The sequence below is a fragment of the Anomaloglossus baeobatrachus genome, chromosome 2 (assembly GCF_048569485.1).
Source record: "Anomaloglossus baeobatrachus isolate aAnoBae1 chromosome 2, aAnoBae1.hap1, whole genome shotgun sequence".
Lineage (NCBI taxonomy): Eukaryota > Metazoa > Chordata > Amphibia > Anura > Aromobatidae > Anomaloglossus > Anomaloglossus baeobatrachus.
Window position 1 is genome coordinate 213,387,229 of NC_134354.1, and position 27,026 is coordinate 213,414,254.

General features: G+C 45.6%; 1 protein-coding gene across 4 annotated transcripts in view; it reads right to left on the reverse strand.

Moving 5' to 3' along the window:
- Window positions 1-27,026, reverse strand: part of PHTF1 (putative homeodomain transcription factor 1) — a 217,597-nt gene that overhangs the window by 12,311 nt on the left and 178,260 nt on the right. For all 4 annotated transcript variants that reach the window (XM_075335599.1, XM_075335598.1, XM_075335597.1 and 1 more), the window contains 4 exons: window positions 11,047-11,178; window positions 10,874-10,960; window positions 9,279-9,434; window positions 1,494-1,589 (listed from right to left, as the gene is read on the reverse strand). In XM_075335599.1, the coding sequence (XP_075191714.1) occupies window positions 1,494-1,589; window positions 9,279-9,434; window positions 10,874-10,960; window positions 11,047-11,178 (471 nt within the window). The remainder of the gene's footprint in view (window positions 1-1,493; window positions 1,590-9,278; window positions 9,435-10,873; window positions 10,961-11,046; window positions 11,179-27,026) is intronic.

Sequence of the window (27,026 nt, forward strand, 5' to 3'; positions counted from 1 at the left end):
TTGATTTGCATATTTTCCAGGGGGCAATTCACCTAGGATTTCACTGTGTTGGGCGCCCTAGTTGGCTGCCGGCAGTGTTTTCTCTGGCTGGTCTCCCCGAGATCAGTGATTGTTTTGTCTTGTTGGTCTATTAGGCATTGCTCCCACCTGGCCAGAATCCTACTCCACACTGATGAGGGGCAATACCCCGAAACAGCTGTCTGTGGATGGATACCTGGCCTTGGTATTTCCCTTGTCATATCTTTAAACTTGTCAAAGAGTTGGATATTGACTAAAGGGGCCACTTAATATGGTGGTTATGGTGGTCTCCTAAAAAGAGCCACTCCTTGGCTAGGTCCTTCCCGGAGGGATATCTGGCTGGTTTCTGTGTCGAGACTCCTAACAGAGGCTCCACGGACTTTTTTGATTTGCATATTTCCCAGGGGGCAATGCACCTAGGATTTCACTGTGTTGGGCGTCCTCGTTGGCTGCTGGCAGTGTTTTCTCTGGCTGGTCTCCCCGAGATCAGTGATTGTTTTGTCTACCTGGGGGATTTGTCAGTCTGGCTGAGCAGGAGAAGAGAGAAGGACGAAGATTGATCCTCTGAGTAGAGGCTGAAACGCCAGAGAGACTGGAAAAGGGCTGCTGGAGGATTGTGACTTATCCCCGGGACATTTATGCCATTATTAGAATATTTTACCCCCTGTGTGGTGGATTATTTGATGGATATTCTGGATTTGCTTGGAATAAATGCTCTTTGGATTGTACAGCCATATCTCTCTCTGTTGATTGTATGATATCGGAGAAGGACCCCGTCACAGTACACATGAGAATAATCAGCTTTTTAATATATCTTATCAGAGAAATCTGCTTCTTTCTCCTTCTGGACTGATCTTTCATTCTCAATTCATGGGTAAAATCTGTCTTCAGTGAATACAATAAATACACACTTTCTTATTGCTGAAAAAGATAACAGTTGATGCTCATAAACCTTTATGGAGAACTGTATCTGTGCAGTAGAATGTCTACCTGCCTCTAGCTCCTCCTTGTATAGAACTTTATGAGCACCAACTGTCATCTCCTATAATGGTACTCAATAATGGTAAAATCTGTCTTCACTAAACACAGATTTTACCCATGAATTGAGAATGAAATATCAGTTCAGGAGGAGAAAGAAGTAGATTTATCTGCTAAGATATACTGGAGTTGCTTATTTTCATGTGTATTAAAACAATGGTTAATCATTGATCATCGCTACTACCCCTACATTATTTGCTATTATTCTCCATGGACAAAGCAACAGACCTGAAAGAGTAGCACAACTTTTATATCTGACTGTTCTATTCATTGAAGTAATTTGCATAGCAAATACATTTTCGTTAAGTGAGAAACAAAAACTAATGAAGGTCACTGGATGAAAAACAATCCATTGACGATTGCTCAGTTCTTTCAAGGCAGAAACAATTGCTATCTTCCTGCAATATATTACATGATTACATTTTTGGCATACATACCTTGATGAGCTTGGAAGACAATTTTAGGACATTATTCACAATACTGAGCTGTTCCTTCTTGTTTGGCTTCTTTTCCATTTTGAGATATAGGTTGATCTACAGATGGAAAAAAAAGCATGTAAAGAACCTTTAAGATAGTTATAGTTTTGCCCTAAATGCTTAAAGAGGTTGTCGGAGTAGTGAAGTAGTGGTAACAGTATTTTTCTCCCGTTTAATAATAACTCACCTCTAGGGCCAGTGACGTTTCAGTGGTGTTGGCACTGGTTATCCCAGGTTTCGCCTGACATTGTTATATCACATGATTCTAGCAGCCAATCAGCAGGGGCTTCACTGTCTCCTACTTCGAACGTAATTGACATTTAGAAGAAGTGAGAACTGCAGCTAATCTCTGGCTTCCTCCAGACATCTGGTTAAGGCCCCTTTACACACTGAGACTTTCTAGCGATCCCACCAGCGATCCCAACCTGGCCGGGATCGCTACAAAGTCTCTGGTAAGTCGCTGGTGAGCCGTCAAACAGGCAAACTTGGCCAACGACGCAACAGCGATCCGGACCTGCAGAACGACCTAGCTAGTCATTGGGGACGTTGTAAAGCACCTTTTTGAAAGGGAAGTCGCTGTAAAGTCCCCTTTACACACTGAGACTTTCTAGCGATCATGCTGCACAGCGGGAAATAAAGGACCAAAGAATGGTCCTGAACGATTTTTAGCGATCAGCAACTTCACAGCAGGGGCCAGGTCGCTGATGTGTTTCACACACTGCAATGTCGCTGGGGAGGTTGCTATTGCGTCACAAAACCGGTGACGTTACAGCGATGTCGTTTGCGATGTTGCAATGTGTAAAGCCACCTTAAGTCTGAAGTATGAGACAGTGATGATACCGGTAATTGGCCTCAGGGATCACATGACATTGATATCGCTGGAATGGCGCCAGCACGGGGTGAATGTAGGTGTTGTTATTTTTTTAACTTGGGGTAAACATACTGAATGAGAATAGGTTGTCAGAGTAGTGGATAACCCCTTAAAGGCAAATTCACCTAAATAATTCCATTTCATGTTGTTTTCTGAATTTGTGCTTCCTGTGCCCTGGCACCAGCTCTCTTTTCATAGCGATCACTTCTTCTCTAGAATCCTCTGCTCCCTTCTTACTACATTTCCGGGCTGCAGGCAATCAGTGAGCACAGACCTTTATCTCCGCCTAAACGCCTTTCACGAATCCCACAAAGTCACACACAGCTCCAGCACAATCTCCAATACAGGACATTGCACAAAGCACCAGAACACCAGCCCTAACAATAAAGATTATCCCCTATTCCACCTCATTGATAGGTGAATGGATGGGATCCATAGATAGATGGATGGGGAGAGATCTAAATATGTTCACATTATAGGAAATGTAAAAAAGAAATCAAACAAGCAAAATTAGCTACTGAAACAAAAATCGCCAATGACATTAAAATAAATCCCAAAATCTTTTATAAATACATTAATGCCAAAAGGAAAACAAAGGATAGTATCGGCCCCTTAAAATATAATAACAAGTTAGTTATAGAGGACAAACAAAAGACTGAGATATTAAATAGGCATTTCTCATCTGTATTCACCAAGGAACTGACTGTACCAGGGATCATTCAACAAGTGAAAAATCAAAGTTCACCACCCGATATAATTAATTTAACACAAGATGAAGTACGCCTACGTCTGAGTAAATTAAACATTGACAAATCCCCAGGGCCAGATGGCATTCATCCACGAATATTGCGGGAATTGAGCTCCGTAATCGACAGACCGCTGTATCTCATCTTTTTAGACTCACTTGTAACAGGGTTGGTGCCTCAGGATTGGAGGATTGCTGATGTGGTACCGATATTTAAGAAAGGTAAGAGGGTAGATCCAGGCAACTACCGTCCAGTAAGCCTGACATCAGTAGTATGCAAAGTTTTTGAGGGCATTTTAAGGGATGACATGCAAAAATATATTGCAGAAAATAATATGATAACTGACAAACAGCATGGATTCATGAAAGATAAGTCGTGTCTAACCAACCTGTTGGGGTTCTATGAGGGGGTAAGTTCAAACCTTGATATTGGTAATGCAGCTGATGTGATTTATTTGGACTTTGCAAAGGCATTTGATACTGTACCACATAATAGCCTTATACTAAAGCTCCAGAAGCAAGGACTAGGGGACACAATATGCAACTGGGTAAGGAATTGGCTAAAAGATAGGAAACAAAGAGTAGTCATAAATGGTACATTCTCTAAATGGGCTATAGTCAGCAGTGGGGTGCCGCAGGGATCTGTGCTTGGACTGATTCTTTTTAATCTCTTTATTAATGACCCTGTGGATGGGATTGATAGTACAGTGTCAGTCTTTGCCGATGACACCAAACTATGTAGGATATTAAAAACTGACCTGGATAGTACAATATTACAAAAAGATCTGGATAAGATGTCAGAATGGGCAGATACTTGGCAAATGAGATTTAATGTTGATAAATGTAAAGTAATGCACCTAGGACGGAGTAATCCTATAGCTGCGTATACATTAAATGGAAGTAAACTCGGGACTACAGAACAGGAGAAGGACTTGGGTATTCTCATTACAAATAAGCTGAGCAGCAGCACTCAATGCCAGGCAGCAGCTGCAAAAGCAAACAAGATTCTAGGGTGTATAAAAAGAGAGATTAGATCCCGTGATCCCAACGTATTGTTACCCCTCTATAAATCACTTGTAAGGCCACATCTGGAATACGGGATCCAGTTTTGGGCTCCACATTTTAAAAAGGACATTCAGAAGTTAGAGTCAGTTCAAAGGCGGGCAACTAGACTACTACAAGGAATGGAAGGCCTCCCATATGATGACAGGTTGAAAAAGTTAGATATGTTTAGCTTAGAAAAAAGACGTCTCAGAGGAGATCTCATTTATATGTATAAATACATGTGTGGTCAATATAAAGGACTGGCACATGACTTATTTCTTCCAAAGACAGTACTAAGGACCAGGGGGCACTCACTGCGAGTGGAAGAAAAGCGATTCCAACAGCTAAATAGGAAAGGGTTCTTTACAGTTAGAGCAGTCAGACTGTGGAATGCCCTACCACAAGAGGTAGTAATGGCAGATACTATAACAGCTTTTAAAAAAGGGCTGGATGATTTCCTCAGTACACAAAACATTGTTGGTTATAAATGACTTAGTGACTAAATGTAGAACTGGTGGAGGAAGGTTGAACTAGATGGACCTAGGTCTTTTTTCAACCTAAGTAATTATGTAACTATGTAACTATGTAAGTATATTGGAAATTCAGGAGGGTGTATATACATTACACAGGGTATCCACCAGTTTGCGCAAATGTCTACCCTGATGTATACACACAGATGCATTGGAGAGCTAGGTCCACAGGAAAAATGGACAGCATTCACAGAAACCGACTGAGCTCTGCTGAATGCAATGCTGCCCACCCATGCAAACAGCCCTGCCCATTCCCATCAGTTTTAAGAGCCCGGAAGTGAGGAACATCTGACAGATCATGAGACCAGAAGAGCAGCTCATACTTCAGCAGATTTGACCAAGCAAAGCATTTACTGAAATGCTTACCTATGACACTTAGTTCACATGAAAGGGACATGTGAAATAGTGGCCAATCCCTTTAACACAGCCACTTGAATAATAATTGTTTTAAATGAACGAAATGTTGAAATTTAACTTTTAAAGTGCAGGAGTTTTATATTTATATCAAACAAATATGTGCCGCCCCTGCAGCAGTCGGACTGCTTGGATCCGGGGATGGCTGTGGCTCGAAGGTTCCCGGACCCGGGGCTCAGCGGCCACTCAATTAAAAGGGGAAATATTTACAAGGGATAGTTCGTGATACCACCCGTGGTTCATGGTAAGGGGAGTACCGCCGCTGCCAATGGGAATTCCCCGGGGCAGATGGAGTGGGGCAGCCAGATGGTGATCCCTCCACGGGTAGGGGAGGCCCCAGGACTCTGGAGGAAGGTGTAGAGAAAAACTGACCTAGTCAATGATATATAACCATTATTAATAAAGGCAAATACCCAAAAGTTTTGCAAAAATACAAAAAATATTTATTTAATTTTATTAGTGACCGCAACACAAAGAGACATACACAGAAAAGTGTATATATCATATATCTCATGTAACCATATCACATATAAGTGAGTCTCCATCTGTATCACACCGCTCTGTTGTGTTGATTTTAAATCACTTTTCTGTGTATGTCTCTTTGTGTTGCGGTCACTAATAAAATTAAATAAATATTTTTTGTATTTTTGCAAAACTTTTGGGTATTTGCATTTATTAATAATGGTTATATATCATTGACTAGGTCAGTTTTTCTCTACATACTTGGTATGGTGACTTTGGTCATAGTGACTTGTTAATATGGTTATTAAGTCCTGTATTCTGTTGTTTCTAATATACTCTGGAGGAAGGTGGCAGATAATGTTGTGCAGGTTATATGGGCAGGCAGAATGCAGGGAGGGCAGTGTACTCACTCAGGTCGTGCAGATGTTGATGCGACCAATAAGCAGACTCTGACACAGAAGTAAACCAAGTCAAGGGTATCACTGCCGCTTTGGGGAGCCCATCCGGGTGTCCGTCCCCACTGGTATTGCTTAGTGGTCCGAAGCCTGCCTCCATGCACAATTGTGTAGATATTCCCAGGTGACCCGTCAGCCTGAAGCTGTCAGGGTCCCGCTCCCTTTACTTAGTGGAGCAATGCTTTTGATGGCTTGCACTTGGGTCTCAGTGGGTCGCATAAGCTGGAATACCCTATCCCCTCGTTGTTCTGAAGCCTTCAATCTCTGAGCACTTGGGAAAAGTTCATAAAAAGACTATCTTCCACAGGTTAATTATCAGGTTGCGTAAAGCTACTCCCCGATCTGGTGTCCTGTACCCCGCCGTGCTCGGTATCGGTCCGGTTACTGGACTTTCTGGTGCCGACCGTTCTCCAAAACTAAGTCAGTACACCCTTTTCCAATACCCTGCGACTGGATCTCCGGCTCCTCTGGTCTCAAACCATCGTCTGTGACCCAACCAAGGTCACACAGGGAGCTACAACTCTTTCAGCTCCTCACTCTTTGAGAGCTACTACTGAACTGACTATATCCCTCCCACCAGTCTGCCTGACCCCAAGGTGGGTGGCCCTTTTCCAGCTAGACCAACCCACTGGTGTGTCTGACAGGGTGTGGTGTAAGGTTAGGTTTTGAGTGCTGATGGAAGCAATACCAGTGTGTAGGAACCTAGAACCATGGAGGGTGGGTTCTGCACCATGAGAGACGAGAGTGCAGTTCCCTGTGACACCCTGATAGAGTCAGGGGCGTCACAAATAAGCCACTCCAAAGAAGGTCATGTCGGAAGATCACGATCACATTAGACAGTGCCTGGGATCACGGACTTTTTACAATGCGTTTTAATCTCAAACAACATTACATTTTTCAGACCCCCAAAACTCATAAAAACAGGATTTCTGGGAATTATGACTAAAACAATGAACATGTGGGCACTGATGCTCATTGGCATTGCGAAGATGACTATATACTGTATAATAATACTGCTGGTACATTATGCCCAAAGTACAGGTTTTTTTTACTTCGCTCAGAGCTCATCAATGTAGAATATTATACTGCTGCTTTGCTACAGATGCAATCTCATAAAAACAATAAAAAGTTATGTAGAACCCTTTTTTCTATTAGTCCATTGAGGTTTTGATGATTGTAAAAGACACAAAACTGTTTGCTATTTGCTATAGTGTATTTTGCAATCTAATTATAATCATGGTTCTCCTCAAACAGAATTCTCAATATAACTCCTCAACAATAAAGTTGCCACACCAAGAAGGAAAAGTGGTGGAATTATGGAAATCACAGGGGCAATGGACATATTAATATGTAAATAATGAAATAATGAAAAAATGGAAACAAATTTTCAAAACATCTTGATTTATTTAGTATCTAGTGTGAGCACCACATGTAAAAATACCTGCACTTCTGGAGCCATCACAATCATGCTAAGTATTGGCATGGCTGTGATTGGCCAACACACCACGTGATCTGGTCTGTATAAATGCTGGATCACGGTTGGTGTCACCATTCTGTTCTGAGCCTGGTGCAGAGTACCCTAATACAGCCTGGTGTGAAGTGTCCTAATAGAGCCTGGTGTAGAGTGCCCTAATAGAGCCTGGTGCAGAGTGCCCTAACAGCACATGGGAGGGCTAGAGCATATAGTCAGCGGACCACGGAGGCACATCTCTGATGATGACAAAATACAGGTGCCAACTGCTGCAAATTACTGCAGTATGCAGGCCGGCAAGGGGGGCAGGAGTGAGCAGTGGGTGGAAGATGATGCAGGGAATGATGAGGTCCTAGACCCCACATGGAGCAAAGGTCATCCGTTTGATGTGCGTAATTCGGAGGAAGAGGAGGTGGTCATGCTGCCTCAACTGCACAGCAAAAGAGGGAGAAAGGAGCAAAAGCACAGTGTCCGGCCCCTAGCCACTATGTCAGCTACTACTGCCCACACTGCCGGCAAACTGAGCACACCAAAGCCAGCTCAAAGGAGCTCCCTGGTGTGGTATTTCTTCAGCCAATGTGCTTACAACAAGACACAGGTAGTTTGAATGGTGTGCCGTCAGAGATTGCAGTGAGGCATAAATGTTTATAACCTAAGCACCACCTGCATGACGAGACATCTGAATGCAAAGCACGAGCTGCAGTGAAGTAGACACCTTTGAAACCAGGAAAGATATGTGCCTCCTCCTGCTCCTTCTTCTGTTTTGGTCTCAGCCTCTTCCTCCTTCTCCAGAGGAACAGGGCCACCTGGCTCCCCGCAAAGAGAGGATGCGACAGCACTACCACCAGCAGTGTTACTGAGCACCTCCACATCGTTCATGGCAACATTCAGCTGCCCATCCCCCAAACACTGGAGAGAAAGAGGAAGTACCCCCTATCTACTTACGAGTCCTGGTCCTGAATGGCAACATTTAAAAATCCCTGGTTTTGAAATGCTGGATGGACACTTTTAAAAAAAACTTATGGTGGTGGCTGTTCCAAAGTACGTGGTTCCAAGCCGCCATTACTTTTCCAGGCGGGCCATCCCTTCCCTGCACAAACATTGTGGACAAAATGAGGTGTGCACTGTGCAATGCCAACAGTGGTAAGATTCACATAACCACCGATACGTGGACCAGAAAGCACAGGCAAGCATGTTATGTCTCCCTAGCTGACCACTGGGTAAATGTAGTGGCGGCTGGGCCTGAGGTGGAAGGCATGTCCTATCACCATCAAGGATTGCTAATGTTTTGCAGCCTCCTCAAATTAAAAAAACAGACAAACAAAAAAACACAAACATTCAAAAATGCATTGATGGCTACCTCTTCCTCCTTCACTTACACTGCCACTTCCATCTCATCCTCAACCTCCATATCCGATGCAGATGACATTGAAATTTCAACACTAGGCAGGTTGGATGTCACTAGGCCTCCTCTTGCCCAACTCAAACACTCCATAGTGCTCTGCCACTATTAGTGATATGCCACTGAATACATGTTAAATATTGTGGGTCTTTCAAACATTGTTTTAATCTAGAGATGATTCTTGACTTGAGTCATTAATTATAATTATGCATATAGTAGTGTCATGGTCATCTGTAAGATTTTTTTAGCACCAGTAGGAAAAAAAAGCAGAAAAATAATTGCTAAATCATAATTCCACTTTCTAAATATTGCTAATCGGTATCTATTGGTGTTAGATTTTTACACTATTTACCTCCTCAGTGAGCAGTAGTGACACATTACTGTATTTCTTGTTAGTGTCAGATCCTAAGGAAGTTAATCGCAAAAGGTAGATCAGCAATGCCGCCTCCCAGATAAGTAACTCCCAGTTATAAACATAGCTTAGAAATGTTTCATGCCCATGAAGAACCTACGCAGAAAAACATGGAAAGAAAGAATTAGAACATATCTCTGTACTGTATACCAGTTAATCCCATTTTCAAAATGTTTGCTTTTATTTAACAATTTTATAATTAGTCTATTAATATTAATTTGATATAATTTTCAGTGCTCCATGTTGGAAGTACTATTAGCAGGCTGCACCCCAATCATTTAGATATATATGTCATATATCCATGACATCTGTATACACTAATTGGGAAGATTGACAGAGCTCAGCACCTCCATTCACTGTATAGCCTTCTAGTCTATTCCAGCCAATGATCTATATAGCACTGTGCATTGCCACATGCTATGGCCACTTTCACACATCCGGCTTTTCTTCACTTTGTCGGATCCGGCGCGCTCCCGTACAGTGTATACAGTACAATGGCCGCGCAACAAGCTCCGGTCTCGGTCTGTCATGTGACCGGAGCATGTGATAAGGAAGTTGCAGCGCGGCCATTGTACTGTATACACTGTACGGGAGCGCACCAGATCCGACAAAGTGAAGAAAAACCGGATGTGTGAAAGCGGCCTAATTGGTGTGATGCAATCATGTCATCATGGCAGCAAGTGTCAGACTGCAGGCTGTGAAGGGGGCACAGCGCCACGCTCCTTCGCCTTGAGTTTCTGTGTGAAGAAGTGGCTTCAGGCGGGGTGCCTGATACTTGCTACTTCGGACCAGTGTCATATATACTTAGTAGTATTATTCTTTGATGGCATTGTGTTATTGTCTAGTAACAGTATGGCAGTATTTTTCATAATTTTTCAACGATAAAAGCTAGTTTTATAGTTCACCCTCATTAGCACTGGCTAATTAATGGGGAGTATCAGCTTCAATGCCCAGTGCCATCGTCATAACCCTTTTAATTGTGTTTTTAAAAGAAATTGTTTTTGTAATTATTTAATACGAATTCCAGTAAAATCACTTATACGAGTAAAAGCACATATGTTTTTAACAGGGCTGACAAATGGCTGGTGGTAGACTTCTGTCAAAGCCATCTATCATAGCTATCTAGTAAAAAAAACAAAACAAAGCGTATATCCATATGTGGAATTGGAAAGCATTTTTATTCCTTAATATGGGGCAAGTAACATGTTCTTTGGGTTTTTGCCTTTCTCTAGAGCAAAGTCTTATGTTATAGGTTGAAGTAGATGGACTTGAGTATTTTTTTTAACTGTAAAACTATGAAGTTAAAAAAGATGGGAGATTATGAGGGACAAATAGTTGATGATGTTTATTGAGGCATCTTCGGACGCACTGTATATGGTTTTATCATGCTTTTTTAACATCTTATTAGGCATCTTCGGATGTACTGTATATGGTTTATCATGCTTCTTTAACATCTTATAGTACATCATGGGGTATATATATTAGATTTAGAGGCACGATGTTTGGCACATTGTATCCAGATAGTGAATACCAACCTGAGCACAGCATATGAAGGCAATAGAGAGGGTTACCAAATACACTGAAGACACAATAACATCCACTGATCTCTGGGGTCCTCGTCTCTGGCATGAAGAAAACAAGATGTTGAGGGGTGGAAAGAAGGAAGTTTATATATTCTGTACAGTAGCTGTGTAACACCTTAGCTTACCTTTAAATAGGACCGTAGGGATAGCCACATTTTAATATTCTGCACCTTCTTCAGTCGAAAGTGTGGAATTTCGGATTTCAGAGCCTTCCTTGCAGAGGTGATATGGCTAAATAACTTAGCTATCAGAAATCTCTACAGGTGAAAACAAGGAATGTATTATGTTGGATAGTAGAGGAAGATGCCATAATTACAATTTACTGCTACAAAAGGTGTCTGTAAAAAAGGTCACAAAGAGATATACCATATACTGTATGTATACAAATACATTTCTCACAGCAATACACATTGCATACTAAAAAGCTCTACATCTCCGTAAAATCTATAAATTCAATGTAGTATGTGACAACAAAAGGCAATACAAAATAAAAAAATATACACAAAAGGTAAAACATTATATTATTGAAGATATCCATAATGGGGGCTGGTATATGTTCAAATGTCTACTGCATCATCCAAACATCAAGTAAAGCCACCAAAGGACAAAGCTAGCAGTCAGTTTGAATCAGAAATTACAAACAGCCAGATCAGAGCTCATACTTTGCACTGACAAGGGACAACCTCCCAAAACACTGTCTGCAAATTGAAATTCTGATCTGGCATAAATCCTAAGTCATATGACAAGGCTCATTAAAGTGCCACTGTGAAGCCCCGCTAGTATGTGTCGGTGCAGTACCTTCAGGGACTCCACGTGGATGGAACAGTCTGGTCACAGGTAGGGAACCTTCTTTTAGGATTGTCGTGACGCCACTCTCAGTATTGCGGTCAGCGGGGACCGCCACTGCAGATTAAGGGATGCCTGGGGCTGATGGTGGGTGCAGTCAATATATTAGCCCCCTGAGAGTGAGGCAAGCCCCAGGCCCCGGTGTATGTGTGTGGGACCACAGGTCGCAGAATGACTCAAACACAGTCCAAGAAGTCTTTCAACGTGTTTACTCACTGTTTGGAGGTCACGGTGAGATGCCCGGGCGACACTGTGATAACCAGGTTGAACCAGGAATTCCAGGAGGCCGTTCTGAGGGTAGCTGTCCACTCGCCTTCCTTGCACTCTTTCTGTTTTAGGAGGATCCTTTGCTTGAAGCGTGGTAGGACCCCTCCAGGGAAGCTGTTACCACCCTGCTCCCCTCTCTCTGGCTCGTCTGCCGGCAGCGTGGCCTTGGTGGGATGGCTTCTGGCCCTGTCCCCTTATGGGCCTGGTGATTGCTGCTTGGCTCAAGCTCTGTGTAGTCGTGGTGAGGGCATGAAGTACCCCCCCCCACCTGTAGGTTAAGCAGCTCTGGATGATCTGCTGCCTGTACTGGGGACCTAGTTCCCCTTGTGTGCTCGGATACCGGGATCTCCGTACTCAGCCACCCTTCTCTCTCTGGATGATTTTCAGGCCGACCCACGGTACTCCTTTCTCCCCCGCTTTCAGCTACTGCACTCCTCAGGACCCGTCTAACACGAGAGCTCCTCTGCTCCCTTCCACACACTTCAACTTCTTCCTCCAGACTCCCCTCTTCCTCTCTCTCTCTGCCCTGCTTCCTAGCAACCAGCCCCTGAACACACCCCCAGCTGGGAATTGAAAGTTAACTCCTTCTGGCTACTCAAGGGTCCCCTCTGGTAATGTGGGAGGCCTGGTCACTATATGTTTGTGTGTGCACCTCATCCTGGCCTTTGGAGATTACCTGGAAGCATTGCTCCCGCATGGGTGCAATACTCTGTGGTGCCTGACCAGGTCAGGGGCGCCACACCACTTTTGACTGTTAGGATTGCTACTTCCAATAGGTGGCATTAGAGTTTGTCTCCTTCATGATTGAAGAGACAATTTGTATATATCCCAGAGGAGCATTGCGGCTTAGTCTCCTCACTACTGGCATGCTGTAATGGTGTGTAAGTTTCCACAAGGAGAAAAGCTTACCCCTTTAGACCCCGTCTTATCCTCTCATACAGCCAGATCAGATCTCATACTATGCACTGACAAGGGACAACCATCCTGAAACCCAGTACCTGCAAATTGAGGTTCTGATCTGGCATAAATCCTAAGTCATATGACAAGGTTTGTTAAAGGGTCACTTTTGACTTTTAACATTGCTACTTCAAATACAGTCATATGAAAAAGTTTGGGCACCCCTATTAATGTTAACGTTTTTTCTTTATAACAATTTGTGTTTTTGCAACAGCTATTTCAGTTTCATATATCTAATAACTGATGGACTGCGTAATATTTCTGGATTGAAATGAGGTTTATTGTACTAACAGAAAATGTGCAATCCACATTTAAACAAAATTTGACCGGTGCAAAAGTATGGGCACCTAAACATAAAAGTGACATTAATATTTTGTAGATCCTCCTTTTGCAAAAATATCAGCCTCTAGTCGCTTCCTGTAGCTTTTAATGAGTTCCTGGATCCTGGATGAAGGTATATTTGACTATTCCTGTTTACAAAACAATTCCAGTTCAGTTAAGTTTGATGGTCGCCGAGCATGGACAGCACGCTTCAATCATCCCACAGATTTTCAATGATATTCAGGTCTGGGGACTGGGATGGCCATTCCAGAACATTGTAATTGTTCCTCTGCATGAATGCCTGAGTAGATTTGGAGCGGTGCTTTGGCTCATTGTCTTGCTGAAATATCCATCCCCTGCGTAACTTCAACTTCGTCACTGATTCTTGCACATTATTGTCAAGAATCTGCTGATACTGAGTTGAATCCATGCGACCCTCAACTTTAACAAGATTCTCGGTGGCAGCATTGGCCACACAGCCCCAAAGCATGATGGAACCTCCACCAAATTTTACTGTGGGTAGCAAGTGCTTTTCTTGGAATGTCGTGTTTTTTTGCCTCCATGCATAACGCCTTTTTGTATGACCAAACAACTCAATCTTTGTTTCATCAGTCCACAGGACCTTCTTCCAAAATGTAACTGGCTTGTCCAAATGTGCTTTTGCATACCTCAGGCGACTCTGTTTGTGGCGTGCTTGCAGAAACGGCTTCTTTCGCATCACTCTCCCATACAGCTTCTCCTTGTGCAACGTGCGCTGTATTGTTGACCGATGCACAGTGACACCATCTGCAGCAAGATGAAGCTGCAGGTCTTTGGAGGTGATATGTGGATTGTCCTTGACTGTTCTCACCATTCTTCTTCTCTGCCTTTCTGATATTTTTCTTGGCCTGCCACTTCTGGGCTTAACAAGAACTGTACCTGTGTTTTTCCATTTCCTTACTATGTTCCTCACAGTAGAAACTGACAGTTTAAATCTCTGAGACAACTTTTTGTATCCTTCCCCTGAACAACTATGTTGAATAATCTTTGTTTTCAGATCATTTGAGAGATGTTTTGAGGAGACCATGATGCCACTCTTCATAGGAGATTCAAATAGGAGAACAACTTGCAAGTGGCCACCTTAAATACCTTTTCTCATGATTGGATACACCTGCCTATGAAGTTCAAAGCTCAATGAGGTTACAAAACCAATTTAGTGCTTTAGTAAGTCAGTAAAAAGTAGTTAGGAGGGTTCAAATCAAGAAATTGATAAGAGTGCCCATACTTATGCACCTGTCAAATTTAGTTTAAATGCGGATTGCACATTTTCTGTTAGTACAATAAACATCATTTCAATCCAGAAATATTACTCAGTCCATCAGTTATTAGATATATGAAACTGAAACAGCTGTTGCAAAAACCAAAATTGTTATAAAGAAAAAAGGTTAACATTAATAGGGGTGCCCAAACTTTTTCATATGACTGTAGATGGCACTAGAGTTCATCTACTTCCTCACTGAAGAGACAATTTGCAAACAAAATTTAATTCCGCTACATTAGCAAATATTTTTAAAAATTCAGAATTCTGATTAAAAGGGGTTGTCTCAATCATAAACAGCCTGTCTGATAGGTCACCGATATCAGATCAGTGGGTGTCCAGCACCTGGCCCGCCCACAGATCTGCTGCTACTAGCTCCAGTACTAACTAAAGTATTGACCAGTGTGCTGGGGTTCCCCTCTGAACACTGCTTATATTGGGTAGATGCGCACCTGGTAACAAATGATCTATCTGAATACCTTTGGGTAACTTGAAATACTATTGCATCATTGCTGTAGCCAGTGATTGGCTGCAGCGGTCATTATTAGTGAGGAGCGATCGTGCTCTGCACTGTTCGTTATTTGATCGATCATGGAAGCGTACTCGCAGAGCCCGGCTGAGTATTGCTGGTCCTCAGATGTTTCTACCGTGACAAAACAAACAATAAGCACAGGCTTGCTTCACTGCATGATGGGAGTCAACAGCCCAGGGAGAGCCTGGGGTTTAACTGTGCCACCCCCGTGCCAGCAGCCGACACTGCTCGGATCCGGGCCTGCTGGGGTGGTGGTTCGAGGGTCTCTGAACCCAGGGGTATTGCAGACATGCCGAATAAATGGGGAACGTAGATGTACGGGCTAGGCTGTATTAAGTTTGTGACGCCACCCACGGTATGTGGTGAAGTGGGACACCACCGCTGCTGTTGCAGGGCACCCGGGGGAGATGTTGTGCAGCCAGTTGTTAACCCCTCCGTGGGTAGGGATGATGGCCCCGGGACCCAGTGACTTGGTGCAGGGGATAGTAACCGTAGGGAGTATTTGTGTACTCACAGTTAATAAACCATACAAGTCTCTGCTAAACCAAGATGATGATGGCCGGTGCCGCGGCCGGTTGCATTCGGGTCCCCCACACGGTTGGTGGTCTCTATCCTTTTGTCTGCACTGTTTTGTGTAAGGTGGACTTTCCTAGTGTGAAACTCAGGAGTCCGCTCCCGGCTGGATGTGGCCTAAGGAGTCGCACACGCAGACACTGGCCCATGAGATCTATGGGCCCTGGCGGTGACCTCTTATCCCTATCGGTGGGTTATTGTCTTCTATGAGGGACTTTGGGTGGGACAGGACCTCTAGTCCTGGCCTCAATCGGTGAATTAACCAGTCCGCTTGGTTCCTGTTCTGGCTTCAGGGTCCGAGTACCCCCCTTTGTGCTACGGTTTCCGGGTCAGTTCCCGTGTTGGTACCGGCGGGCTACAACCCTGTCCCGGTCCACCTCGGTTCTGCCGAGCCGTCTTCCTGTCTCCTGCTGACAGAGACCACCGTCTGCCTCCTAGCCAGTGGCACCAGGGCTCCTACCCTGGTGCCGCTCAACTTGAACTTTCCTGCTGGAGCTATACTTAGCTCCAGCCCACACTTCTCTCCAAACTGAACTACAAAGCTTAACTCACTGTTTTCCCGCCCCGGGCTGTCTAGACCCCTGGGTGGGTGTGTCCCAACCACCTGGGCACGCCCACTGGTGTGTCTATCTTTCCTTAAGGAGGGGTGACTAGGGTTTTCTGGTTGGCTGTGTGTTTCCTAGTGCGGGAAGGTGTTGTGTGGGGGCCTATTTGTGACCACCTGGTTTTGCCAGGGTGTCACATAAGCAATGTTTTTAAATGTAGTGTGTCAAAAGAAAAAAGAACCCCCTCGCTCCGGAAATATCCTGTTTATGGCTGGCTGTATGTGGGGGAGACAAACTGCCCAATCATTGACATTATACTACTCAAGTTGAGTACTTTCAGAGCATTTGACCAGCTCGACTCGAGAACCGAGCACCTGAGCATTTTGCCGCTCGCCAATCTCTAGTCATTAGCCAACAATGTTGGAAGAGACAGAGAGCAGGACGAAGAAACGTTGGATAATTGTTAGGTGAATATTTGCTATTTACGGTATGTATGGGGAGATGGTCCATACATACAGTAAAATAAAGAAAGAGAGGAGTGTAGAAACAAATCCCAAAATTTAAAACCTCCATAAGAGCTGAAATAGGACAGAGTTTTGGAAATTATTCTTCATGGACAGTACTGTCAGGGCACATTTTTAAGCTTTTTAAATTTGTTTTACATTAAATCATATAATTGTGGCCTAATTTTGTGTGGGGGTTTAGGATTGCATAAACTATGTCTATACAGGGGGTCTGGAACTCTGTATAAGAAAGTGGCTGCTCTAACTGTTATAATGATTTAATTCGTACATTGAACAAATAAGTATCTGTGATTTTCAAACTAAGAAAATAATCCTTTTTAATTATTATCCTAACTTGGAAAAATATTTTTTTTTAGAATTGTAGACCGATAACTTTTATTTGTCCATTCTTCAACTACAGACAATGGATCAGTGAACTGGTATGTTCCTTACTTGGAAATCTATTTTTTAATATACTCTATAGAAACATGCACAAATAGCCCATATTCTTGGCATTGTATCACACCATGCAATATTTAAAGCCCGCATGACCAGTACGTTTTAAGAAGTTTATAATTACAGTGATTGTGAAAAATGCTCTCATCATATTTTGTTGTTTTTTCTTGGATTTGTTTAAGTCAATGTTCCCTCAAATCCTTTACAGTGAGCGACCACAGAAATAAGAATGTGTGCTCAGTTCCTTCTTAAATGAGCAATCCAAAAGACATCACTAGATTACAACAAACATCTTATCAAAATCAGCTAGGAAACTAGTTATTTGCTTATAGTAACATGTCTGGGATCTATCATACTGGAGAAGTTAACGTTGGTATTTCTCGTAGTCTAGGTCAGAAAAAAGGTCAATAACTGCATCCCAAGTGGTCAAGGGATAGTAAGCGAATAAAGGAGTTGTCCCAAGAAAAAAGTACATTTTAATAAATAGATTTTGGAAAAAAATAAGTTTCACAACTGGAAGAAATGTTCATGTGCTAAGATATTGTTGACCCCTGCTATGTAATGTGTAATGGCTGTGTCTTACCGTGCAGGAACATTATAATAATAATAATAATAATTTTATTCATTTTATAGCGCTATTAATTCCTCAGCGCTTTACATACATTGGCAACACTGTCCCCATTGGGGCTCACAATCTAGACATTATCTGAACATACCACACCACCTGGGCAGGGGAGGCAGCAAAAAAGAATATAGAGACATTACAGTATGGAATGCAGCTGATTCTTTCTGTGAGGTAAAACATTTCACTGTCTGTTTAAAAAAACAGGCAACAGAATGTTTTTACCCCACAGCAAGCACCAGCTGTGATTCCATGCCGTAATGTCTCTATACTCTATTGCTTCCTTTATTGGAAAAGGTAAAGAATCTAAAGGTTTTCTGACAACAAATTTGTCAGAAAATGTACAGTTTCTTTTCAGAATAAACATTTTCTATGGGATACCACACTATAAAAAACAGCCACAAATGTTGGCCATTGATTACAAACAAGATTTGTTATTTTACACACACAAAAAAGTTTTTCTAACAAATTAATTCAAGACCAAGTTGCTAAAGATGAGTTCACCCTGATGTGACCTCTGGTAAACTTAGTGATGTCACCTGCTCACAGTCTGGTCCCACGTTGGCTGGTGACGTCACTCACTTCAGTGGAGGTCACACTCGCGCTCCCCCACTGCTGTGTTTACCAGAGCCTGTGGAGAGTGGATATGTTTCCCCTCTCTCCAAGCTCCGGATGTAGCAGTGTCGGATGCAACAATTCTGGGCAGCTGCAGGCTGGTAATTTTAGGCTGGGGGGGGTCAATATCCATGGTGCCTCCCATCCTGATAATACCAGCTGTCACCTGTCCCCTTTACCGTGGCTGGGTATCAAAAATGGGTGGTACCCTACATTTTTTCCCCTCTATTTTGATATCCAGCCATGGTAAAGCTCACACGTCGGGGCAGCAACCTGCCACTATTGCTTTATCCACGCTGGCTATCAAAATATGGTGGGAGCCTATGTCAATTTTTTTTAAATTATTATTTTTTTTTTTTAAACTATACATCAAACGGACTGCAACCAATCACAGATGCAGACATAGGGTGAGGGACGTATATTAGTCTGCAACCAGTCACAGAAACTGACACAGAGCACGGGTGGGGGAAGCAGTGAATATTCATGAACCTTAATTAGCTGGCCCGGAAAGAGTCTGACTGCAGCATGATCCTCTGGGAAACGTGGTATGTATAAATATCCTGCTCTTACTACCATTTAACTTCCATTTGTAGCCCACATCATTTTTTATTTTTTTGCAGTGATTTCTCTGGCCAATCACAGCCATGCCAATACTCGGCTAGCTGCGATGGCTCCCGAAGTGCCCACAGCCAAAAGCTTGCTGATTGGCTGCTCTGCAACCTTTTGACAAGCTTTACAGTGGGTACGGAAAGTATTCAGACCCCTTTAAATTTTTCACTCTTTGTTTCATTGCAGCCATTTGGTAAATTCAAAAAAGTTCATTTTTTTCTTATTAATGTACACTCTGCACCCCATCTTGACAGAAAAAAAAAAGAAATCTAGACATTTTTTCCAAATTTATTAAACAAGAAAAACTGAAATATCACATGGTCATAAGTATTCAGACCCTTTGCTCAGACACTCATATTTAAGTCACATGCTGTCCATTTCCTTGTGATCCTCCTTGAGATGGTTCTACTCCTTCATTGGAGTCCAGTTGTTTTTAATTAAACTGATAGGACTTGATTTGGATAGTCACACACCTGTCCCAGCTCACAGTGCATGTCAGACCAAATGAAAATCATGAAGTCAAAGGAACTGCCCAAAGAGCTCAGAGACAGAATTGTGTCAAGGCATGCATCTGGCTAAGGTTACAAAAAAATGTCTGGAGTTCTTAAGGTTCCTAAGAGCATAGTGGCTTCCATAATCCTTAAATGGAAGAAGTTTGGGACCACCAAAACTCTTTCTAGACCTGGCTGTCCAGCCAAACTGAGCAATCGTGGGAAAAGAGCCTTGGTGAGAGAGGTAAAGAAGAAGCCCAAGATCACGGTGGCTGGGCTCCAGAGATAGAGTAGGGAGATGGGAGAAAGTTCCACAAAGTCATCTATCACTGCAGTCCTCCACCAGTCAGGCCTTTATGGCAGAGTGGCCCAATGGAAGCCTCTCCTCAGTGCAAGACATATGAAAGCTCACATAGAGTTTGCAAAAAAACACATGAAGGACTCCCAGACTATGAGAAAAAAGATTCTCTGGTCTGATGAGATGATGATAGAACTTTTTGGTGATAATTCTAAGCAGTATGTTTGGAGAAAACTAGGCACTGCTCATCACCTGCCCAATACAATCCCAACAGTGAAACATGGTGGTGGCAGCATCATGCTATGGGGTGTTTTTTAGCTGCAGGGTCAGGGCGACTTGTTACAATTGAAGGAAAGATGAATGCGGGCAGGTCAGAGATATCCTGGAAGAAAACCTCTTCCAGAGTGCTCTGGACCTCAGACTTGGCCGAAGGTTCACCTTCCAACAAGACAATGGCCCTAAGCACACAGCTAAAATAATGAAGAAGTGGCTTCAGAACAATTCTGTGACCATTATTGACTGACCCAGCCAGTGCCCTGACCTAAACCTAGTTGAGCATCTCTGGAGAGAGCTGAACATGGCTGTCCATTAATGTTCACCAACCAGAGGATCCCCATATCCAGGTGTGAAAAACTTGTTGCACCATTCTCAAAAAGATTAAGATTCATGGCTGTACTAGCTCAAACGTGTGCTTCTACTCAATACTGAGCAAAGGGTCTGAATACTTATGACCATGTGATATTTCAGTTTTTATTGTTTAATAAATTTGCTAAAATTTCTACATTTCTGTTTTTTTCTGTCAACATAGGGTGCAGAGTGTACATTAATGAGAAAAAAATTAACTTTTTTGAATTTACCAAATGGCTGCAATGAAACAAAGAGTGAAAAATTTAAAGGGGTCTGAATACTTTCCGTACCCACTGTATTTGAGTGACAAACCCGAATAAGGAATCGGATGTACACTCAAAAGTCTGTGTTCTATGTTTAGCACCGAACACAAGGTGTTCAGTACGGACGACCCTGAACTTTACAGTTCGGGTTCCCTCATTCGTAATGAAGAGACAAGCTGAGCACCGCTCTCCATCCAGCATTTAAACTCAAATAGAGGGTGTTCTTAAAGAATGGAAAAAAAGATGTACTATGTGTGACATTACACACCGTTCACACACTGTATGATGGGGTGTTTACTCACTTTTGATGTGATGTGAGGTAGACTCAGGAACAGTCTCTTTAAAAGTCCAGTTAGTTTATTAAATACATAAACTGCACTTACAACATAAACATTTAGCCTCTTCCGGCTTAAAGGCACACACATGGAATTCTAGCCCGTAACAGTCGCGGTTTCCCCGCAAAGGTTTGGATACGCTTTTCCACAGAAGTATCCCACTGACCCCGGTCAGACAAAGCAAGCCCTCTTTTCTCCCAGGGTGACCCTTCAGAAAGGTTTCTATGTCTCTGTCCTGAATCCAGCAGCCTCTCCACACTGGCTCAGAGGCTGCTTCTCACACAGTGCTTACACACACTCTCACACTCTGACCCATCACCATGTGCCAAACAACCTGTCTCCATTTTACAGACATGTCAAACACATCAGACACACCCATGGGTGGGGTATGTAGGTAGCCATATCTCTAGCTACCTGTTAACCTGGCCCAGTGAGTACCTTAACACAACAAAAGTGGCCCTACCACAGCGGATGTTTGCAAGGGTGCAGCTTATAGAGGGTGCAAAAATAACGAAAACACTAGGGCCCGTGGGGTCTGGAACTCTCTGCTACATAAATATTATAAATGACTCATGGTGCTTGGGGGGGCACAATAACAACTTGTAGTCATTTTTTTTCTTTTTGAATAACAATTGGACAATAATCTCCATTATTGCATCATTTAAACATTTTAAGGAAATTCAGAAATGTGGCTGGATCAAGACTAATCTCTGAATGACTTTACTCCTAATTCTTTACTATCTTGCATCTATTGCGGCTCTTAATACTGTACATTGGCAATTAGGAAATGACTGTCAACATGTATTTTCCTGTGGCTTTTTCATGCATTTGTGGTGTATGTAAGGACTTTAGTTCTACACTACAGTAATCCCTTCCTGTAGTTTAATTGAATATGTTCTCTTTGGCTGCCCGACGCGTCTAATAACCATTGCTCACTTTGTTTTATTAAAGGTTATCATGGCATGTAGCTCTAGCATATTACATTTACATTGCGAGCGTCTCGCTGCATAGTGCTTTGTGTGTGAGATGATGAAATGAGAATATCATTCTGAGCTATGATATTTCTTCGCTTGTCTTCATTCCAGAGGCTGTTTTCTGTTTGCTGAAGCCTTGCGGCCCAACAGACAGAGAAATGTGATACAAAAATGTGAAGATGATAACAACCAGTTTTGAAAAACTAAAAAGGGACCTGTCACCAGATTTTTGAAGTATAAACCAAAACTAGCACCTTAAGCAGCTAAATGTGCATGTTATCCCCTGACTCCCCCTGTACACACCACGTATACAGGGTAATATAAAAAGGTATTTAAACTTTGGGTCCAGTCCGATGGGCATCCTTGGTTGCAGCTCCTGTCCCTCCTCTTTGCACTAACCGTTGTCCTCTTGTGATGATTGACGTGGATGATGCCTCCTGCGCCATCCATGTTGCCAGGCAAAATCTCGTGTGGCGCCCTGGACAAGCCAGGACGTCACAGGTACTGCAACAACACACCCCACACCCCGGTTAGGCACATCAGCCGCACACACAAATCCTTGTTGCCTCCCTCCAGGGGCTGATGTCCACACCAGGTGGGGTGGAGCCAGGCAGTTGGCCCCACCTACTGAGGAGTTCACAGTCCTGGAGGCGGGAAAGGAAGTCAGAACATTTGGAGAGAGTGAAGTAGAAGGAGTGAAGTGGCAAGTGAGGAGCAGACTGACCGTGTCCGGGTACATGGCCCGGGCACATATAGCAAGGTTGGCAGACGGTGGTGGCCGTCTGCAGGAGTGGCCTATCGACGCGGAACCGTAGGGCCGGGGCTGGGCGGTGGCCCACCGGTACTGAACTGGGGAGCGAAGAGAAGCCAGCACAAACTGGCAGGGCCTGCGGACCCTGACCAGGCTGGGAGTCGCCGTTAAACTGGTTAAATCCGTTAGCGACGGGAACTTCTGGGATTTCCTAGCAATCAAGACCTGATTGAAGGCAACCGTCCAAACCAAACCGGGAGTGACAGCTACCGCCAGAGCTAGAGCTCCCAGGGCCAGAGCCTGCGGGCAAAAGGGGCTCCCTCGGCATCTATCCAAGCTGGGGAGCGGGTTACCGGTGGGAAGCCATCGGGACCGAAGACACACACACCAGGTGCAGGGAAAGGCAGCCACCACCAACCATCCGGGAGTGATCACAGCAGCCGGCTGCGGGACCCGTCCATCCAGCCGTTTGTTTTACCGGAGACTCTGTATCTGTTATTGGCTGAGTGAGTACCACCGTGCCCTCTGGCACCGCGCTGCCCCCGCGACCCTGCACCTCACCTACCCTGCATTCCTCCCTCCACCTTACCGGGCCCCGGGACCACCAACCCCTACCCACGGAGGGGAAAACATCCCAGCTGCTCCCTAACAACGCTCCCGGGATCCCCGTCACCAGCAGCGGTGGTGCCCCAACCTCACCACGACCCGTGGGTGGCGTCACGAACCAAATTCCCAAACCAAACCAACCCCTTTCACTCACGGGCGAGGAGCGCCGCTCGAGTCCCCGGATCTGGCCCACCGCTCGAGCCACCGAGCAGCAGCAGCAGCCGGACCCGAGCCGCGAGCGCGGTTGAGCAGCGCACCCCCCGCCCGCGACAACTTGGAGTCACGAACTGGATCTTACCGTTCTGCCGGCTGGCAGAAGTGCGCCTTGTGTCCCGCCGGTGGTGTCCGGCCGAAAAATTTCAGAAGCCGCCATCTTGGGTGCGAAGATTTCCCGCTCGAGCGTCTTCTCGAGCAGTGGAGGCGTGAAAGCCGAAACTCCGCCCCTGAAGAGGAGGTGCTGAGAAAAGACCAAGGGGGGGCGGAAACAAGATGTCTGCGCCCGACGAGGCCGCTGGAGGAGCGGCGGTCGCAGCCACAGCGGTGCCCGCGAATGAGAATGGGCCCAGCCGTGCTCCGGCCGCACGAGCAGGTGAGGTCGCGGCCCCCGCCATTGCTCAGGTGATGCCGTTCTCCTTGCCCTATGTGCCCAAAGCTACCTGGTTGCCGCAGTACGACGGGAAACCTGATGCTTTACAGGTCTTCCGGAAGAAGCTTAGTCCGGTCCTAGAATTGTACCCCCTGACCGATAAGCAATGTGCAGCGGTAGTGCTGGGGCAGCTAACCGGCGCGGCTGAGCAGGAGGCGGAGACCTGGGCTGAGGGGGACCGGTCCTCTGTGGCCGCCATCTTTGAGAAGCTGCAGATTGCCTTCGAGACCCGCATCGAGGCCGAGCTGCGGATGCGGTTCTATCAATGCCGACAGCGGCCTGCAGATAGTATTAGAGACTATGCCTTGACCCTGCAAACCGCCCTCCACACATTGAAGTGAGTGGGCACCATTAATGATGCGGACAGCAACAAAATGCTGGTCGAACAGTTCGTGCAGGGGATGGGATCCCCGGAAGACCGCAAGCAGCTTCGGCTATAGGCCCTAGAGCACCCTGACGTGGACTTTGCGGTGGTGAAAGAACGGGCCATCAAAGCTTTGCAACCCCCAGCATCTGAGGTCCCTGAAGTAGCCCCATGGCCAGCTGAAACGGCTCCCATCGTGGTGGCCCCTTCTCTCCCAGCTCCCGCAGCGCATGCAGCCACAGGCGGAATGATGGAAGAGCTGGCTGCCCAGGTCCGCCGCATGGATGGGGACCTCGCCAAGATCCTCGCCGCACTCCAGCCTCTGACAAGGCCCCATCCCTCGGGGAGAATGCAGCTCGCCGACCGCCCAGAGGACGTCCCCTGGATGCAGCGGAGAAGGGCCAATGACTCATGGTATGGACCTCCAATTTGTTACAGGTGCAGCAAGCCCGGCCACTACTCCCGACGGTGTCCGTTAAACGAGCAACCCCTGGGGCCACGGGCCAATCCTCAGGAGTAGAACCCAGTGGCCCCCCCGACTGGCGGGACCGGTACATCGGGGCCCGGCCCATCATCCCCCTGGCCATGGACAGCGTCCCGCTGATGGCACTCCTGGACACTGGATCCCAGGTAACTACGATACCCTACACACTGTATCAGCGGTATTGGGGAACTGATGAACTTGCCCCTCCAGATGGTAGCATGACACTGGTTGCAGCCGATGGACTCCCCTTGACCCAAGTGGGGTACAAACAAGTGGCCATGACCGTGGGACGGGCTGAACTGCAGCACCAGGGAATGATTGTGATAATGAAAGAACCCAGAGATCATAACCTGAAGGTAGTGCTAGGAACTAATGTGATGGCGCACTGCATGAGTGAGGTGTTGACCCTACTGCGTCAGCTAGCTGCCACCGCAGTGGGAGGCCGACAGAGGGCTGTGCAGCGTGAGATCCGGGCCTTGATGTATCGGCAGCAAATGAACTCAACAGGAGGGGAGATTGGGGGAGTGAGAGTGATGGATGCGGCCCCTTTGATTGTGCCTCCCAGGAGCGAGATGATGATTTGGTGTAGGGCAGCGGTAGGTCCCCAGGGGTGAGACTACCCCGCCATGGTAGAGCCCATGCCCTCTGAACACTGGCCCACAGTAATGGCCGCCCGAGGGGTGGTGGACGTCAAGAAAGGGAGGGTGCCCGTAAGGGTGTTAAACTGTGGGGAGGAGGAGGTTAGGCTTCCCCGGTACGCTACCCTCACCAAGTTGCTCACCTTAGACCCCCACACCATCCAGGAGGCCGTTCCTCCAACCCCACCGCCTACTGCCAGTCCCCACCCATCTCCGAGACGGTTAGATGAGTGGTGTCAAGAGTTACACGTAGGCACTGATGATACCCCTACACATCACAAAGAAGGGGTATACAGTGTGGTACAGGAGTATGAGCGAGTTTTCAGCAAACATTCATTAGATTTTGGGCGGATTAAAGGGGTCCAACACCATATCCCCACCGGTGAACATCCCCCTATTAAAGAGAGATATAGACCTATTCCCCCTGCACACTACCAATGCGCCAAGGACATGTTGAGGAACATGAAGGAGGCAGGGGTTATTAGGGATAGCTGTAGTCCCTGGGCCGCCCCATTGGTGCTGGTCAAGAAGAAGAATGGCACATGAGGATGTGTGTGGATTACCGGAAGATTAACCAGATAACGCATAAGGATGCCTACCCTCTGCCCCGTATTGAGGAGTCCCTGGCCGTGCCGAGAACCGCTAACTACTTCTCTACCCTTGACCTCACCAGTGGGTACTGGCAGGTGGCCGTGGCGCCTGAAGACCGTGAGAAGACCGCCTTTGCTACCCCCATGGGACTCTGTGAGTTCAACAGCATGCTGTTCGGGCTGTGCAATGCCCCTGGAACCTTCCAACGGCTGATGAAATGCTGTCTGGGACATCTGAATTTCGAGACCGTCTTGTTGTACCTGGATGATGTAATTGTGTACTCACAAACGTATGAGGCCCACCTGGAGCACCTAGCTGAGGTGTTCGCGTCCCTTGCCAAGTATGGGATGAAATTGAAGCCCTCAAAGTGTCATCTATTGAAGCCCAGGGTGCAGTACCTCGGACATGTGGTGGGCGCAGAAGGCGTCGCCCCAGACCCCGAAAAGATCACTGCCATTCAAGACTGGCCGAGACCGACCACGGTGAGAGAGGTGAGACAGTTCCTGGGTCTGGTGGGCTACTACCGCCCTTCACTAAGGGATACACGAAAATGGCTGCCCCCATGCAAGACCTCCTCATGGGACAGACCAAGAGTGGCAAGTCCCCTGGAACCCCATTGGTGTGGGAGGAAAAGCATGAAGAGTCCTTCCGTCAGCTGAAGACAGCTCTGACTGGGGAAGAAATCCTGGCGTACCCAGACTACAGTCTCCCATTCATCCTGTACACCGATGCCAGTAATGTAGGCTTGGGAGCGGTCTTGTCCCAGATCCAGGACGGAAGAGAGAAGGTGATCGCTTATGCTAGCAGGAAACTCCGACCTACGGAAAGGAATCCTGAGAACTACAGCTCTTTCAAGCTTGAGCTCTTAGCACTGGTGTGGGCCATCACTGAGCG